General features: G+C 36.6%; 4 protein-coding genes and 1 pseudogene across 5 annotated transcripts; 2 read left to right on the plus strand and 3 right to left on the minus strand.

Moving 5' to 3' along the window:
- The first annotated feature begins 318 nt into the window (after nt 1–318).
- LOC107936014 (protein NETWORKED 4A) lies at nt 319–4,064 on the plus strand. Its single transcript, XM_016868651.2, has 2 exons — nt 319–572; nt 1,982–4,064. Exon 2 carries the CDS (start codon nt 2,000–2,002, stop codon nt 3,689–3,691), a length of 1,692 nt encoding a protein of 563 aa, XP_016724140.1. The 5' UTR covers nt 319–572; nt 1,982–1,999; the 3' UTR covers nt 3,692–4,064.
- A 1,031-nt stretch (nt 4,065–5,095) lies between these two features.
- Nucleotides 5,096–6,595, minus strand: LOC107936033 (probable N-acetyltransferase HLS1). Its single transcript, XM_016868678.2, has 2 exons — nt 6,350–6,595; nt 5,096–6,266 (listed from the first exon to the last, which is right to left on the minus strand). The coding sequence occupies exons 1-2, from the start codon at nt 6,527–6,529 to the stop codon at nt 5,295–5,297; spliced, it is 1,152 nt and encodes a 383-aa protein (XP_016724167.2). The 5' UTR covers nt 6,530–6,595; the 3' UTR covers nt 5,096–5,294.
- Nucleotides 6,596–9,673: 3,078 nt separating this feature from the next.
- LOC107936062 (SAGA-associated factor 11) lies at nt 9,674–11,125 on the minus strand. The gene is made up of 3 exons (XM_016868709.2): nt 10,598–11,125; nt 10,135–10,446; nt 9,674–10,008 (listed from the first exon to the last, which is right to left on the minus strand). The coding sequence occupies exons 1-3, from the start codon at nt 10,628–10,630 to the stop codon at nt 9,814–9,816; spliced, it is 540 nt and encodes a 179-aa protein (XP_016724198.1). The 5' UTR covers nt 10,631–11,125; the 3' UTR covers nt 9,674–9,813.
- A 122-nt stretch (nt 11,126–11,247) lies between these two features.
- LOC107936061 (probable phytol kinase 3, chloroplastic) lies at nt 11,248–13,621 on the minus strand. Of its 2 annotated transcripts, none has more exons than XM_041109686.1 (6): nt 13,016–13,516; nt 12,669–12,736; nt 12,456–12,587; nt 12,186–12,301; nt 12,008–12,079; nt 11,248–11,863 (listed from the first exon to the last, which is right to left on the minus strand). In XM_041109686.1, exons 1-6 carry the CDS (start codon nt 13,325–13,327, stop codon nt 11,796–11,798), a joined length of 768 nt encoding a protein of 255 aa, XP_040965620.1. In that variant the 5' UTR covers nt 13,328–13,516; the 3' UTR covers nt 11,248–11,795. The 2 variants fall into 2 exon arrangements, with proteins under 2 accessions (XP_040965620.1, XP_016724197.1); XM_016868708.2 differs by having other exon boundaries at nt 11,504–11,863; nt 11,965–12,079; nt 13,016–13,621.
- A 1,026-nt stretch (nt 13,622–14,647) lies between these two features.
- LOC107936044 (ethylene-overproduction protein 1-like) lies at nt 14,648–18,323 on the plus strand (annotated as a pseudogene).
- Nucleotides 18,324–18,387: the final 64 nt, after the last annotated feature.

Raw genomic sequence — 18,387 nt, forward strand, 5'->3', positions numbered from 1 at the left:
CTCGAACATGAAATTTATGATAGAGTAAAAGCTTCATTCTCACACGCATCTAAAGCTAATAATACAAAGGTATATTACAAAAGAACTATATGATTGGACATAATATATAGATTTTTAGTGAAAAAGTATTAAGACGGCAAAAAACTTTGAATTGCTTTTAGATTAATTGTTTCCCAATAAACAAAGGAAGACGACGGCATTCAATTGAAATATAAAGATATATTTGAAATTCACCCATTAAGCTGGTTAGGTGACACTGATAGTGGCATTACACTTGCTCTCTCCTTTTTCTTTTATCTGGAATCTCCCCCCATTTTTTTTTTATTTTTTCAAACTTTACTCTCTAAATAATATATAAAGGTGGAACTTTCGTACGTTTGAACAGTTCCCTCATCCCAAATTTTGAATTTGGATGTGGGTTATGAGTCTGAATGTGGCATCTCCGTAGATGTCCATTAAACACTGCTTTTTGCCTACCTTTCATCCTTTTCCTTGCTTCAGTCTACACACTCAGCTCTTGGGAGCTCTCTCTCTTTGATCAACGCCAAGCAAGCGAAAAACAAAAATAAGAGGTATCAAAACCTTCTTCCTTTTGCTGTAAGTTGTTTTGTTTCCTATACATTATTATTCTCTACGATATCAAATAACCATTTTGAAAATACTTTCAAGAGATATTATGATGTCGTCGTCGTCGTATAACTACAAATTCAGCAGATTTTCTTACTTTTCTAATAAGCATTAATCGAATATCTTTGATTTTTCTTTCTTTTCTGAAAAGCATGAATCAAATCGAGTTGAAGTTTTTTTGTTTTTGTGATTTGGTGTTGAAGTAAGGTGGATGTGGTTTTGATTGACGGATTTAATAAAATTGCCGCGATTGTAATAATAATGGCGTTTTCTTTTAGAGGCGTGGACGGCTGAACTCGCGCTGATAATGTGCGTGCTAATATCTATATGGACTGTATTTGGTCCATTCCTTTCCTTCTATATAAAAAAAGATTTTATTCTAATAAAATATAATAATTCAATAGTTCTTTTAGTATTTTAACCTACACTAAAAATTATCATGGAGGGGACTCCAATTGCATCTTGTGTCATTTAATAAAAATAATAATGTAAGTTAAATGAAAGATTAAATTGGTCATTTTTGTTAAAAGTTTAATCTATTTGCACGGTTAAAAATTAACATGGCTGACGGAATAATTAAACAAATGTATAGGGACTAACTTTTTACCGGAAAAATAAATAAATTTTTTAACAAAAAGACTAATTTGCTTTTTGATATAAAGTATATAGACTAATTTGTTCATTTTTTAAGTAGAGGAGGTAAAATGCAATCTAACTTTTAATATAGGCACTTACATGATACTTTCGCCATGTACATATATATGTACTCTACTACTGCTGTAATTAGCTTCTATTATAATAATGTACAAACATTATCTTTTATTCCATCATCTCGAATTTGAGCTTTAAGACAACTTTACCCCTACTCTTATGAAAAGAAAAAACAAATTATAAACATTACATTCGAGCACTTGGCTCAAACGCTTGGTGATGAATGTAATTCGGTGTACATAATCTCATTTCTCATTTCCAATGGATACATGGAAACACACTTGTTTGGTTGAATTGAGAAATGAGAAAAACAAAATAGAATTACTTGGTGGCCACGTTAAAAAATATATTAGCCTTTTTGAGATACTGTGGTAAGGCATTCCCACAACGAACTAACTACCGCTACCTTTATGTTTGTTGCTTCATTTTTTAAACAATGGTTTAGTTTGTTGCAACTGAAAATGAAAATTGTGGTCTAAATCCTTTGATTGTGTCCTAATTTGATCTTTGTTTGGTTTATGTTGTAAAAGAGGTAAAAGTATAATATTAGGCACTTGGCAGTTTGTCTCTTGTTCTCCTCCATTTGTTTACAGGCCTTTAGGCTAAGGCTTATTTGATTCCGCATCTTTTTGTGATTCTGCAGTAATTTGGATTTGCCGAAATGCCGAAGAAGAAAATAACCAAAAAATGGCTATCTGCAGAAATGGATCGAAGAGTCAAACAGATGTTGAATCTGATTGACCAAGATGCGGATTCCTTTGCCAAAAAGGCCGAGATGTATTATCAGAAACGGCCGGAACTTGTGGCTCATGTTGAGGAGTTCTACCGTTTATATCGAACCTTGGTGGAGCGTAATGATTATCTTAAAGGAGAATTGAGGAGGAATGTTCTGTTGGACGTTCAATCTCAAGGTTCAGGTGTCTCAGATAATGGCTTTGAATTGCCGCCTACTTGTCCCTCTCCTGAACAAAGGTTGACTCGTAGGAGGTCGGGTGCACGAGCTGCCGGTTTTGAATTCTTCCTTGGTTCTAGTTGGAGCGATATGTACCAGAGAGGAGATGACGAGTCGTCTTATGTAACAGATTCCGAACCGGAGTCTGATGATGGATCGGTTAATAATTACATGGTTTCATCAACGACGAATTTAGGCGATCAAGGGGCGGGTCGGAAGACAATTGAATTGGAGATTGAGCTCCGCGAAACGAAAGAGAAGCTACAAATACTTGAGGATGAATCGGAACTTCTTGCTCGGATTAGAAAGTATGAGGAAGAATTGAAGATTGTTAATAGAAAACTACGACTTTCCGAAGAAAAAAACAATTGGTTGACAATTGAGCTACAGAAATATAAACAGATGGAAACATCGGAATCGGATTCATCCGAAGAAGATAGTGTTAAAACTGACACATCAATGGTTCAAAACAAGGTGGATAAAGAAACCCTGCATGATGATGGCAAGATCCTGCCCTTGGAGGATGAGTTCAATTTGACTAAAGAAATGCCTCAGGATCCCGAAGCGGAAATCGCGTGTTTGAAACTCGAGAATAAACAGGCGTTTGAAAAGATTCAAAGCTTGCAGGGTCAGCTCGATATGGCTCAAAGCGAGATAAGGACATCGAATACGAAACTGAGTATACTGAAAAAAGAGGTTTGCAAGCTGCAGGGGAGAATGGCTATGTTAAAGGATGGTCTAGTGAGCCGGGATAATGAGATTAGGGAATTAAAGATAGTCGTATCCGATGCCGAGATGAAGATTTTTAACGAAAAAGCGCAGATCGGAGCTAAGGTATCGAAATTGTTGGAGGAACGAAGTTTTTTAGAAGAACAACTTAGGGATGGGGAGTCGCATGCTCGGTCTTTGGAGGAAGAGATTAGAAATGTTCTTACTGAAAAACGAGAATTGGAGGAGAGGCTGCACGATGAAATCGAGGCGTTGAAAACAGAGATTGCTAAGAGAGGTGATTCCATTAAAATTCTAAATGAAAACCTCGAGACCTTGAAATCCGAGAGAGATGAGCTCAAGATGAAAATCGATTTACTTGAAGAAGAAGTTGGTTATAAAGGTGATCAAATTGTTGAAATGGATAAGCAACTGCACCGATTACGTGTGGAACACGGGGAATTAATCGCTAGTGCTGAAGGAGCAAACAAATTGGTGGAGGAAATGCAAGGAAAAGCGAAGGAACTAGAGGATGAAATCGAGAGGCAAAGTAGAGCAATAGAGGAAGCAGCGGAAGAGAAAAGAGAAGCTATACGACAACTCTGCTTCTCTCTCGAACATTATAGAGATGGGTATTATAAGCTTAAGCAAGCATTTACGGGGAACAAGCGAGTCCCTATTTTGGCAACATGAACATCGCAATGTTTCTTGTTTAACAAGAGAACGAAACAATCAACAAAGCACATTCAACTCCGGTCACATCGATCAATGGGTCGAGAGGATGAACTTCGTGGGGGTTCTGTTTGTGTATCACTTTAAGCTTCGCTAGGCCTTGCTGTCAAGTGTTTCATCCTGTTTCTGTACATGCATGCCCATGCACATGTTATCAGGGCCCAATGAGGTACACGTCTTGCTATACTGCTTCTCAAATTGTAGTCATTGATCAATTATGCATTGAATCAAGATAAGTTGACAAATATATATGTATATATACAGGGTGGGAGAAATCCATCCTATTATATGTTGCATGGATCCTATATTTATATATATTAAATGTCATTATATATATGTTCCATGGATCTTTTATGAATTTAAGTAACAAAAGATAGATTGAGTAAGAAAAATCAAAATATTGAAAATTGACTTGTATTAAGGTGTTTGGATATATAGCTTATGGAATATAAGTTTAAAAACCATGGTTAGTCAAAATCTAATCGAATTCTAACTCTTATTTAATATATAATTAATTTTAATTTTTATGATATAAAAAATAAACATTTTATATTTGATTTATTGAAAATTCTTAAGACTTATAATTATTTTTAGAAATACTTATGAAAAAAGACTTTGAAATTTTGTAAAATAATATTTAAAAGGCATGAAACAAAACTTATTTTGTCAAAATATATTTAAAAATCTAAAACAAAAAATTAATATGAAAAAACTGAGAACCAAATCAAATTATGAAGAACAGTTCAAAAAATCCAAAATACCCGACCGAATCGAACCGATATCACCATTGACGAAAGTTGCTGATACTTAATTGATACACAAAGGAATGGATGATCGAGATGGAACGTTCAAACTATTTAGGACATGAGCCATCTTATGAGGTGGCCCGAGAGAATATTTGGAGCTAAGGTAAGAAGAGAAGGTATGAAGACTTACCATGACCTCACATTAGGCCATGAGTGATATGTATGGTCTTTTGTCTCGAAGTGTCACGTGTCAAATTGTTATTAATAGATCTAAGATAAGTGATCAAGTGACATGAAATTATAGATCATCAAAAGTGATACTAAATATAGTTTGGAATACTTTAAAATTAAATATTGTGATTGATGTCTAGTGTAATGATTAAGAAGTAGGTCCTACGAGAAATCTGGATGTACTACTCGTGAAGCGAATGACCCGAGCGGTCCTAGCAAAGTGGAGCAAAAATCATTTGCCACTATACTAATTGATAATTACTAATGGTAAGTCTAATTAGGAGGCTTAAACGAAAACAAAGGAAATCAACATTGGCAATAATATTCCATAAATAGTAAAGAGAGAAGAGATGCCAAATGGCTAGTGCTTTATGTAAATTACATAGTCACATCGACATGATAAGTCACCTAAAGCCTAACCAACTTTGTTCCTTTTTGTATAAACTAGGGTTACACTTGAATAAAAATTGTTATTACAACATGACAAATAAAGAAACTGCGCCGAAATGTTTGACCAGCAAGTGTTTTGCCTTGATTGGAGGGCGGCACCTATTTACACAACATCTTTTTATATCTTGGTTTCATTTTCAAACCTCTCTAGGGTCTACAAAAAGGGCTCTTGTTGGTGGCACTGTCGTCAATTTATGAAAACTCTTTCTATCTTCGTTTTTCAAGCTCTTTATACACCACAAATCCTCTGAGCAAGACATTGATTTCCGATGTGGGATGTGAAGTTTTGATCTTGTGTCATTACCTCCAATTTCTGTAACAATCACCTTACAATCTTTGGGTTTTGATGAAGCCATGTTATGGACGAAATTACACAGGCTTTTCACCAGCTTGCCATATAATGGACCTTCACCGTAAACTCCATATATGAAGTAGAACCCGAATGGATCGAAAAAATCTGGTATGCTTGGCAATTTAAAGCAGGGAAGAAACTTTTGGATCAACTGTGAGCTCTTGGTGTACATGAAACAAGATATGGGTACATTCCCTAACCTTAATTTGAAAAGCTCACCACAATTCCATACACTTAGCATTGCCCAACTAGTAGGGACTTTGCCCCATGTTTCACCTTTAGGATAAGACACCCAAGTCCCTAAGCTTAGCTTGTTTCTTAGTATATTGCCTATATCAATTGGGAAGAACTCTGTTGAAGACAAGTATTTACGGTAGAGAGATTCGGCTTCTTCGATTTTGAGCTTTGTTAGTTTGAAGTTCGATGATATCTGAGATGATCGATGATGGTTAACAGGGTTTACGAGAATGGCCGGGGTTCGAAACTTAACGTAACCTAGTTTGTTTACGAAGAGCTTGTTGGAGGCTTCGTTATCTTTCTCGGTGGCCATGTAAGTATAATCGACGTCACATGCAACGAACCATTCCTCGAGTTTGGTCACTAGTCTCGAGCCGATTCCATGCCGTCGGTAAGCGGGTGCAACCCTTAAACCTAAGATATAGCCCACCTTGGCTACATTCTTGGGAGGCTTGTGTAGTGTTACTAGCTTTATTGTGCCTTGGATAACACCAACCAATTGACCGCCCAACTCGGCTACCTAATAAACAAAATGGTGATGATCAATAACATTATATGGTACAATATTGCAATGATATAATCAATGTAATGGTAGCTACCAACCAGCATGTTGTAAATGGGACTGTTTTTTATTCTGCAAATTGGGTCACCCAAAGTGTCTGTGAAGAGAAATGGTTTATCAGCTGGACCTACTTCACATATACTCTCCAGACCTTCAACTCGAACTCTGTCGTTTTGGGCATTGTAGCTTCGTATAATAAGCTCCCCACTACCATATCCCATATTTAATGAATTAATAATTGAACTGCCACCTTAAAAACACCAAAGAGAAGTGTTAATTTATTGGAGAAGATAAAGAGACTTTGCTCAGAAAACTCATGGCGACCATATATATATATACACGTGTGTGTATAATGTTGAATAATGTTATGTGTGATCAACATCAACCCAGCTAGGGTTTCAGACAGTAACAGTACTAAGACAAAAAAAGGGTGATGAGATGTGGTTTTCTTTTGTGTTTTGCCATTTTTGAACTTTAATTAAGCCAATTCCTGCTAGGATAACTTTCAGTGCCAACACGCCATTGTACTCCCTAAGCTCCTATATGTTGTAGCCTAACTATTCCTCCCTCAATGTCATTATCAACTAGAACCAATCATAAACAATGAGCGATTATATATTGCAGTTAAAACACATTCACATTCACATAAGATTGGGGTTTTAGGTTGAAAACTATGGGTTAAAAGGCCCATTTTTTCTAAAAAGAAAAGTCCACAAAATTGTTGGTTTTGGTTGGAATTGAGCTTTCAAAATATAAAGACTTTATTGCAGCAAATTTGTGTTAAAAAACACGAGGCAAATTTAAAGATAGTGACCGTCCATATATAGATGAGGTATATTTATAGCTAGTTAAGATAATAAAGCATTGAATGGTCAGACTCCATTTATCGACCCATCCTACCCTCAATCAAGGATCCAATAATTTGAATATTAAATCTAATGGATCGTTTTAATCTCCCTTAAATAATATTATTATCACAAGAAAAGATATGTTCATCATTTTGATTCTTACTGGAAACAGCACCTGAAAAATTAAAACCATAATTGATGAATGAAGGCAAGTGATAGCAAACAGAAAAAAACTCCAAAACACATGGAGGAATTTTCTTCTGTCTTTTTGCACTATATACATACACACACATTTTAGCTTCCTATAATTAGTGTATGTATCTAGCAATGAGTCCATGCAATAGCCATAGGTCTAAACTTCCTATTTCTGCTAAACCTCTTTGTTTACTAGCAGTCTCCATTTTAAGAACCTTGGTATTGGCCGGTTTGAATTACAACTTTCAACTTTCAAAACACACACCTATACATATAAGATAATATTTATTACAGCTTATTAATATGAATTTCATCAAACCTGTTGGCCCCCGATAGGATGACATGGAACATGACAAGGGTGGATGTTGCTAAATCCACCACTACTCCGTAGTTGGTATATTCTGCTCTACTACTCGTCATGCTTCACTACTATCATCCCTATAGATATTGGATGCCCCCATCCTTACCCCCCTCCGCTCAGTATTAATTTACTTTTTACTATATTTCTTTGATTTTCATATTTTTAAAAAAAGGAAATATTTGAACATAATTCTTCAAAAAAAATATTTAAACATAAAATATAAGAATTTTTTCTATAATACATTTTTACTCTTTTAATAGTTATATATATAAGAATAAAATAATAATTTTACAGAATGAAGTGGACTAGATAGAGCGGAGCAAGCAATATTACTATAACTGTTCCATATTCACCATAAAAAAAAATTTTCACCCAACTTGCCTCACATTCGCTTTTCAAAAAAAGAAATTCACACCATTCGAAACAGATCAATTAAGAATGCATCGGGTGATTTGAGTTTTACCATCCCTAACCCATTAATGAATGTTTGCAAATATGTGCATTAACCACGTTGTGTGCATGGTTTTCTTCGTTGGGTATATTTAAAAATGAAAGGGTGACGTGAGGGTGTTGCATACTTCCATCTATTGTTGTAATACTGGGATGATTATGCCATTTACAGCTCTTAGTTTCATTATTTTTCTTAGTATGTTCCGAAAGACTTTTTATGCTAAGTGGACTTCACTTGATGATGAGATGTATACATAACAATGTGTCTCAATCCCGAATCCTAATCTAAGGTAGTTAGGAGAGAGTTTAAATATACTAAGGAACCTACAAAAACCATGCATCCAACAGTATATATTCAAAAATAAGAAGAGGAAATAGCTTCAATTTTGAATGAAATATATAACTGATGGATACCAAACAAAACACAAATTGGATACGCAATTATTAATCTCACGTATTTACAATTAAGATAATGATGAAACACGTGTTGCATAAGCTAAAAGATGCATGAGATCATGTACATGTAGTTTTTCCTTTATTTCACAACATTGAATTGCAGAGAGGGACATTTGTCGTCTGGGTTTTTGCTGCACTAAGCCTTCTTCTCTACTCTCCTACAATTTAGAACAAAATATATATGTTAAAGCAACTATATTATTATTATTATTATTATTATTATTATTATTTCCCACTTGCATTTTTACTTTCTCCTTTTCACTAGGTTATTATCCGACTTACCCATAATAATATATGAAAGCCATGTGAAATGACGAAAGTTAGCCTGGACCGGTAACCATGGAACAATTGTATCAAACATAACTCTAGTTCAAGCTTGAAATATATACATATAGGTCCTTCAAATGCTAAAGGTCAATTTTAATTTAAGAAAAGCTATGGTAAGACAAACTTCTGTACATAATTGCCTTCTGTTTTATGACATGACATCAACTCGTACACGAGGATGTTCCCAAGGTTCCCTCCCTTGTAGACTCTATTCTTTAACATCATACTTGGAATTTTAGAATTTTATATTTCTTGCCAATGTCAAATTCATTTTGCCAGAAATCCACAGAAAAATCCGGGTCCAAGTCTGTTGTAGTCTAGACATAGGTTCAAGTCCTAGTTGGTTAGGATATTCAGCTCTCATTGGGTTTTGAAAGACCCATTTCTGGCCCGTTGAACTAGTGGGTTCGAGTACATTGCAGTTCGTCGGTTGGTTAGGATATTCGGCATTCACAGTAAGATCCGGGGTCAAGTCCCAGCAGCGTTTTCTTTTATCTTACAGTAAAGAAAAACAAGATGCATTAAGCTTGAGATATCTAAGAAATAGACATATACTGCCGTCCACTGAAACACAATAGAATCAATTGCAATGAGACTTTACAGATGCTCTCATGTCAATTTCGTTCAGCCCCTGCTCTACTTCTTTACTTTTCCCCAACTTGCCTTTTATAGCAGTTTAACACAGACCAAGAAAAATGAAAATGATAGATGCAACATACAATTCAAAAGAATCAAAAAAGCTTCTGCAAGTTGAATCATTCTTCTTAAATATTGCCTCCCATTTTTCCAATTAAGTTATCAACTATCTAGAGAGACAAGCTTTGAGTTCAATTTAACTAGCTGCATTACACAAGTTAAAAGCCTTGGCTCAAGTTTTGTTCCATGGTTCCTCGTAAGTGCCATTTGAATACTCCTCCCCTGCAACACTAGGGGTCCCATTCGATAACCGATTTGTGCTGGTAGAATTCGAATAAGGAGAATAGGTAGAAACAGGGCTGCCTCGCGAATACCGGTTTTGTGCAGCTGTGCTACTCCTAGTAACCTTGAGACGTGCCTTTCTACCCTGTACCAGAACAATTATATAATGAAAGTTTCATGGAATGGCACAAAATTCTCGATCATAATAGGAGTCTATCATTATGGATAAATACAAACAGACGGAAATATGATAACTAGAGATGGGAATTACCTTTCCCATGCATTTTTCCAAGTGAGGAGCAAACCTCCCTGCAGCAATGGATCTCCCACAATTCATGCATTCAAATATTTCAGTGGCTACAGATGGGTGTGTTTGTCCAAATATATCCACTACATACTTGGTGTTTGTTTCACTGCTATTACTAGGATCAGCTACCCTTGCTCGGGCTTGAGCTGATAACCTCATTTCTTCTTCTTCTTCCTCTAAATTACGGTCGAGCCCCAATTTTGCTATCCGATGACACTCGGATGCAACATCAACAATTATGGAATCCAAGAGATCTCCGAAAATGTGAGATGAAAGCTGAAAAAGGCAATTCAATCGAAATCAATAAAGCATCTCTCTCCATCTTTGATATAATAAACTCTTATTCTCGTTCATCTCATGTAAATAAAATCGTGAAATTACGGATTCGTTCTTCAGTTTTTTTCGTTTCAAAGAAAAACAGGGTTACCTGAGTATTATTATCTTCATTTGGTCCAGACATGAGTTGTAAAGCAGATAATTTTAGCTCTATACAATAGCCCCACGATTTTCGTTACCCGAACTCCGCAATTTGGGGCGCAGTACCCCTGTCGACACGATCCGATACGGATTCCGAAACGGGCTACGGGTAAGATCCGGCAAAAACCAGCGAACACAACGGTGGGTGAAAACTGAGATGAAAAAGAAAAAAAAAAACCTGATTTGCAGAGATGGACGATGGTAGGAGGAAGATGATGATAGAAACAATCAAATAAATGAAGGGAAAATTAGGGCGTAATAAGTTTGGGTAAACTACAATCCAGGTCACTAAACTATTAGTAAATTTACATTTCAGTCACTAAATTTAAAACTGTTACAAAACAATCACTAAACTATTTGAAACAATCACTAAACTATTTAAATTTTTTTATTTAAACCACTGAACTGTTAAGAATATTTTTTAAAGTTCAACTATCAAATAATGAACAACAATTCAACAATTAATACAATAAATCAATACCCATTGATGAGTAAAAAAACATATCTTAAATCTAAATCAATTTGGTAATTTGTGTTGAAGATAGTTGAGAAAATTGTTTGAATTTTGATTCGAAAATTCATGATTCATGAACAAAACTGTTGTCTTCCTTGCTACAAATTATTTGTCTCTTTTAAGTCTAAGAACAACAATATAATCACTTCTACGCGAATTCAAGCTTTGAAAAAGGATTTATGCCTACCTCGAAAAAAGGAAAAAGGTACAACTCAGAGAGTATTAGGAGAAAATTACTAGCACGCACACCACTAACAGATAAACTCCTACAAATTGATCTTACGAAACTAGTAAGAAATGAAGAGTTTGACCAATGAGCTAAGTTTGGAACCATGGATGAGATAGGCTCAAATGTTGCCATTAAGAAAGGCAGCTCGGGACTTGAACTTCAATGTCATCAGTGGAATATCGTCATTGGCCACATTTCAACATTTTATATGTTACACTAAATTACAACATTTCTCAGTCCCCAAATAAACACTGCTCCTACAACTAGCCTCTGCATTCTAAGACTGATTCTTAAATCAGAAGACAAGGCTGCCGACCAATATTGAGGTTAATGTAACCGTGAGGTTGTCATCGAGCTCGGTACTAACTGGAAGTGACTCCACAAGTGCTGATGCGAGAGACACAATCAAGAAACCGAAAACAATCTCCGTACTCTCTTTGATATATCCAAAGTAGGAAAAATAATACATATACCTGTTATAACATTGCTTGTTAGCATTAATCAAAATAATAAATCACGTTTAGGGTTAGTCAGGAAAGAAAAAGCAAAAAGAGAAAAATTTTAGACAGGTTACCCAACAGAGGTCAAAAAACCAGCTATTGCCATTGCAACACTACCAGCTATGGACTTGTTCTTATTGTAAGGAAGTTTCTGTCCACCAAATTGTCTTCCCACGATATCGGCAAAACCTTAAAACAGGTACAGATTGTTATCCAACTATCCATTTTGATTAATAAAGCAACTCAGAAATTCTAAGTACTTCTTAAAAGATTAAATGACTTAATTAGCTATTACCATCTCCAGCACAAAGGTTACATATTGCAGCAATTGCTATAGGTGAAGTCCTCCAATAGAATGCACAAGCCAAAGTAATCGTCGTAGCATAATAGACTGGTCCTTTAAGAAGTTCCCTGATGTAAGGGACTGCGAGTTAGAAATGAGCCGTAAAGGGGTAAAAGATAACACACTGTTTTCCCCTTCTTTTGGTATTTTTCATGTCAGGATGAAGCACATACTCAACAAGCAAGAAATATAACTGATACTAAATTTAATCTTCATTCTCACCTGTAGTCACCATATCTGCTCATTGCTTTCACAGTGGCTTCATCTTTCCATAGTCCAGAACCTATAAGAATCATACGTATTATGTTGACACCGGGTGTAATAGCTGCTAAAATTGCTCCCCGATACCCAGAACTGTAATGATTAGTATTAACAATTTCGTCAAGCAATATATGGTAATGCAATATAAAGCTGTCTCAACAAGAAGATCATCACCTGTATAATGGCCAACAAAGCATGAAAACTAGCCCAATGCTTATGTGCACGAGCTTCCTATTCAGTTTCTGAACAAGAAAACAAAGAGACATTTGTTAACAGATTCCTATTCATTTATCATTTTGTATTGAATGCAGTAATCTAATTCACTGAAATGATTAAACCCCCAAAATCTGGACTTTAAATCGCAATCGAAAAAGAGCATCTTTGAGCTGAGTAAGAGAAACGCCTTAGCAAGCGACGGTGGCAAACCCACAGGGATTAAGCCCGCGAACAGTTATGCAAGCAAGCTTTTACCGATAAACCCGGGAAAAATTAAAAAGAAAAAAGTTTGGCGGAGTTTTGACCTGGTCAAACAGGCCGCGTTTGGCGGTCTCCTGCCATAAACGGAGGACAGAGAGGGCGATGGAACCGCTAATGACGGCGGCGCAAGTGTCGGAAAAGACCGGATTTTGAGGGAATAACATGGCAGCAGCGGGAAGGGTTGGATTTCGGCGGGGTTTACGGGACCAAAGAGTGAAATTGGTGGTGGTGTTGGGGGCAACGGCAAAGGAGAGAGAGAAAGGGGGCGAAACGTGAAAATCAAAGAGGAAAGGCTTAAGCTTTGGAATGGCTGTAATTGATTTGGCAGAGAGGAGAGAGACAGCTGCTGCAGCCATTCCAAAATATTTGCAGTAATTAGTTTTGTTGTTGTAAGTTTGGTTTGGGGATTGGGATTTGAGTGAGTTTGACTACAAATTTTTTTATATTTTTAAAAAAGGGAATTGACATTTTTGGTGGGTTTTTCCGAAGGCAAGGATGGTGGGTCAGAAAGCTGAAACTGAACATTGCCAATTATCGATCTAATCAATACAAATAAAACCAAACTAGTACCCTCTCCTCATTAATATTTGTAAGCTGTGATGGTGTAGGTAAGTAGCTCCATCCACCCACGCCATTTACTTTTGTTTTATGTGGCAAAAAGGTGACGGATGTCTCCAGATTGCAATAAAAAAGCTAATGAACCACACAAGTAGGTATATTCCTGCATTATTCTTCTTGAATCGATATTGTAAACCAGCTTTTCTCTCATAAAATAAAACACATGCAAGAACCGGGTAATGAAACCTTGGTTGTATTGACAAAGATTGAGACCTTCTCATCTTTTATGTCTACTAGTTGTTTGTGTTTTGGGTTTTAGAATCTACTAGACAAGTAGCTGACAGATCCAGCTTAACACATTGGACAACGACAATTAATTACCAGTAATAAAATATTGAACTTGTAACATCATATATCCTATGGCTTTGCTTGTTTTCTGGCTTCCTTCACAACCACAACATTATCAACAAGCATCAATGTTTAATGGACATTCAATATTAGAAAAAACTTTTGTCCATGATTCATTCAACATTTCATGGACATTTTGCACTATTTTGATTAGGAGTGTTAAATTGGTTAACCGACCCGAACTACTATTAATCGAATTAATCAACCCTTTTAAACTTTTAACCGTTAATCGAACCAAAATTTTTTTTAAAAAAATTAACCGAACCGTACTTTTTAAGTTAATTCAGTCGGTTAATCGAAATTTATATTTTTTTTAATTTTTGGTTAAAAGAAGTATAAAACATATAAAAAGTTAACCAAATTAATCGACCGATTAATTTATACTTCCAAAAAATTAACCAAACCGACCGACCCCCGACCGAATATTTATATATTATAATATTATTTATTAAGTTCGGTTAACCGGCCGATTTCGAACCGAATTAACCGTTAACCGAACTTCTAAAAAATTATTAACCGACCCCCGACCGAATTTAGTCGGTTAACCGAATTAATTCGACTTTACGAAATTTGCACATCCCTAGATGCTCATTGAAGTTGAACTGCTCCTTTCTCTTTCTCAATCAACATGTCCAGGTAAGAAAAACAGGCTGGTACACACAACTCTCACATGGGACGTAGCCACGTGATTACTTTCTTAGTTCTATCCTCTCCGGTCCGATATTTCGTATATTTTGTTTCAGACAATTTTGCAACTTGTAGTAATATATATGATGAATAAACAAACTGGAGATATTCACCACAACCTTCACAAACTAATCTTGGAAGAAACACAAACTAGATTATATGTATTAGGTTCATTGTTTACCTCTGTTGTTTAGGGAATCATTATCAATATAATGTCTTAGCATATGCATGGCAGATACATTGTTTAATGTAAATGAATCGACAGTTGACCAAGATTAGTGGGTCCCCGTTCTCATCCTCATATGATGCTTCACTTGGTAATTGATCCAGCTCCATACTGGTGCATATTTTACATTGGAGTTAGCAACCAAATCAACCATTTTTCTTTTGGGTTAACTACAACACCATCACCAATACTTCTGAAGAATCTATCCTATGGAAACACCTTTCTTTGTGTTGAGCTTTCTTCTTCCCTGCAAATCACATTCCCTGGTGCTTGAAGAGAGAAATGTAAGAGGTAAACAACAATGTTGCTTAAAGCTCTTCTCTTTATTGATTTTTTAAGGTAAAGATTGGACATTTCTATGTTGAATCTAGTTAGGAGATTTATTTGAAATATAGTATATGTATTGAATAGAAAATGCTTGGTCTTAAAAAGTTAATAGAGAGATTCGAAGGCACTCAAGTTCATGCCTTGAATCCACCAGATAGCAATGGTGTTAACACTACTGGTTCTTCTTCTACACCCGGTAATTGCAGAGTTAAGTTTAAAGGATCAAAACAGAAATCCTCTAAGGCCTGCTCTGGTTCAGGAGCTGAAACTCTTATTCCTTTTGGATTCCCTAGAACTGACCACCTTGAGCCATCCATAGAACCTCACTTGAAACCTATTCAGTTAATAGAAACCTTAGCTGATCTTTTCGCCGGTCTGAAGCTTGTTTAGAATCTGAGAAATCATTAATATACATTGAGCAGTACTCGATTTTGAGCAGCCTTGGTGATCCGAAGTTACTGAGAAGATGCCTCCGTGCCACAAGGCAACATGCCTTGGATGTGCACTCAAAGGTTGTTTTATCAGCTTGGTTGAGGTATGAGAGGAGGGAAGATGAGCTTGAAGGTGTGTCCCCAATGGATTGCAGTAGTAGATTCATTCTTGAATGTCCTAAGGCTACTCTTGTATCCGGGTATGATCCAAACTCGATTTATGACAACTGCAAGTGTTATCAAGAATGTGCCAAGTCCACTGATTCGCATATCTCTAAGGTGAAAACATTGGAAGAAGATAGTGATGTTTCATTTTGTGTAGGCAATGAGGAGATTGATTGTATTCGATTTAAAATTGCTGCACTTTCTAGACCACTTAAGGCCATGTTATATGGTAGTTTCAAGGAGTCAAAAAGTCGTAAAATCGATTTTTCACTTACTGGTACCTCTGTAGAGGGAATGAGAGCTGTGGATTTGTACAGCAGGACTAGGAGGGTGGACTTGTTTCCTCCTGAGGTTGTTTTAGAGCTCTTATCGTTTGCAAATAGGTTGTGTTGTGAGGAAATGAAGTCCGATTGTGATATTCATTTAGCTTCTTTAGTGAGCTGTATAGAGGATGCTTTGATCCTTATCGAATATGGGTTAGAAGAAAGGGCGAATTTTCTAGTAGCTTCGTGTTTACAGGTGTTGTTAAGACAACTCCCAAGTTCTCTTTATAACCCCAAAGTGACGAAAATGTTTTGTAGCTTTGAGGCAAAGGAGAGATTAGCATCAGCAGGGCATGCTTCTTTCATCTTGTATTATTTCCTAAGCCAGGTGTCTATGGAAGTGAATACAGTGTCGAATGTGACCGTGATGTTGTTAGAAAGGTTGAGAGAATGTGCGGCACAAAAATGGCAAAAGGCTCTAGCTTTGCATCAACTGGGATGTGTGTTGCTTGAGAGACAAGAATATGCAAGTGCTCAATGTTGTTTCGAAGCAGCTGCTGAGGCAAGCCATGTTTATTCATTAGCTGGTAATGCAAGATGCAGATTCAAGCAAGGACAACGGTACTCAGCTTATAAGTTGATGAGCTCGGTTATCTCTGAGTATAAAGCAGTTGGGTGGATGTACCAGGAACGATCTTTGTATAATGTTGGGAAGGATAAGATTGATGATTTGAACACTGCAACAGAGTTGGATCCCACCCTTGTGTTCCCGTATAAATATCGAGCAGTCTTGAAGGCCGAGGAGAAGCAAACTACGGCTGCTATTTTGGAGATTGATAGAATCATAGGATTCAAACTTGAACCAGACTGCTTAGAATTACGAGCTTGGTTCTTGATAGCAATTGAGGATTATGGATGTGCTCTGAGAGATGTTCGAGCACTGTTTCCTTTGGACCCAAATTATAGGATGTTTGATGAGCACATAAGCGGGGAGATTTTGATTGAGTTCCTCAACCTTAAGGTTCAACAAGGAAGCCAGGTTGATTGCTGGATGCAACTTTATGATCGATGGTCGTGTTTAGATGATTTCGGCTCACTAGCAGTAATTCACCAGATGCTGGTTAATGACCCTGGAAAAAGCCTGCTTAGATTTCGGCAATTTCTACTTCTTTTGAGGTAAGTTCTATGTTATCAAGCTTGATCTTGCTGTATATTATGAGATGAAGAATGGCGAATAACAATAACATTTGCAGGTTAAACTGTCAAAAGGCTACTATGCGATGTTTGCGATTAGCTCGTAACCTTTCTAGTTCTGAACACAAAAAGCTAGTTTACGAAGGATGGATTTTATATGACACTGGCCATCGTGAAGAAGCTATTGCTAGAGCTGATGAATCCATTTCGATTCAGAGGTCATTTGAAGCCTTTTTCTTGAAAGCTTACATATTGGCAGATACGAGTCTGGGTCCCGAATCCTCTTATGTCATTCAACTTCTCGATGAAGCCATTAGATGTCCTTCGGATGGTCTTCGTAAAGGACAAGTGAGTAAATATAGGCTTGGACTCCACCATTTGGTGTCATCGTGCATACTAATTTGATTGTTTATGGACTATGGTGATGTTTTGCAGGCACTCAATAATTTAGGCTCTATCTATGTGGATTGTGGTAAACTGGATGATGCTACAAACTGTTATATGAATGCCCTTGAAATCAAGCATACAAGAGCTCATCAAGGGTTAGCCCGTATTCATTTTTTAAGAAATCAGCGAAAAGCCGCATACGATGAGATGTCCAAACTGATAGAGAAGGCATGTAGTAATGCCTTGGTATATGAAAAGCGGTCCAAATATTGTGATGGTTTGATGGCCAAGAATGATCTCAACATGGCAACCAGACTGGATCCACTTAGAACATACCCATATAGATACAGGGCAGCTGGTAATTTTCTATTTTCCTTTCTCTGTTTGGTGAAACTTGTGTTGCTGAGCCATGAAATAGTAATACTGACATGCTGCGTTTACTTGATCAGTGCTGATGGATGAGCAAAAAGACAACGAGGCAATTAAGGAGGTTTCAAAAGCTATAGCTTTCAAGCCTGACCTGCAAATGCTTCATCTTCGAGCCGCGTTTTATGAGTCAATCAGTGACCTGAAATCGGCTGTTTGTGATTGTGAAGCAGCTCTTTGCTTGGAACCCAATCATATAGACACGCTTGATTTGTATAATAAAGCCAGGGGAACGTGATAGGCTGTCTTTGTTACATTTCTAATAAACCTGTGTTTCAAAGGCACATAGCCAATTGACTAAGAGGATGTACGTTGGAGAGGGACTGTGACTACCCGAAAAGAAC

The sequence above is a fragment of the Gossypium hirsutum genome, chromosome D13 (assembly GCF_007990345.1).
Source record: "Gossypium hirsutum isolate 1008001.06 chromosome D13, Gossypium_hirsutum_v2.1, whole genome shotgun sequence".
In the NCBI taxonomy this organism is placed as follows: domain Eukaryota; kingdom Viridiplantae; phylum Streptophyta; class Magnoliopsida; order Malvales; family Malvaceae; genus Gossypium; species Gossypium hirsutum.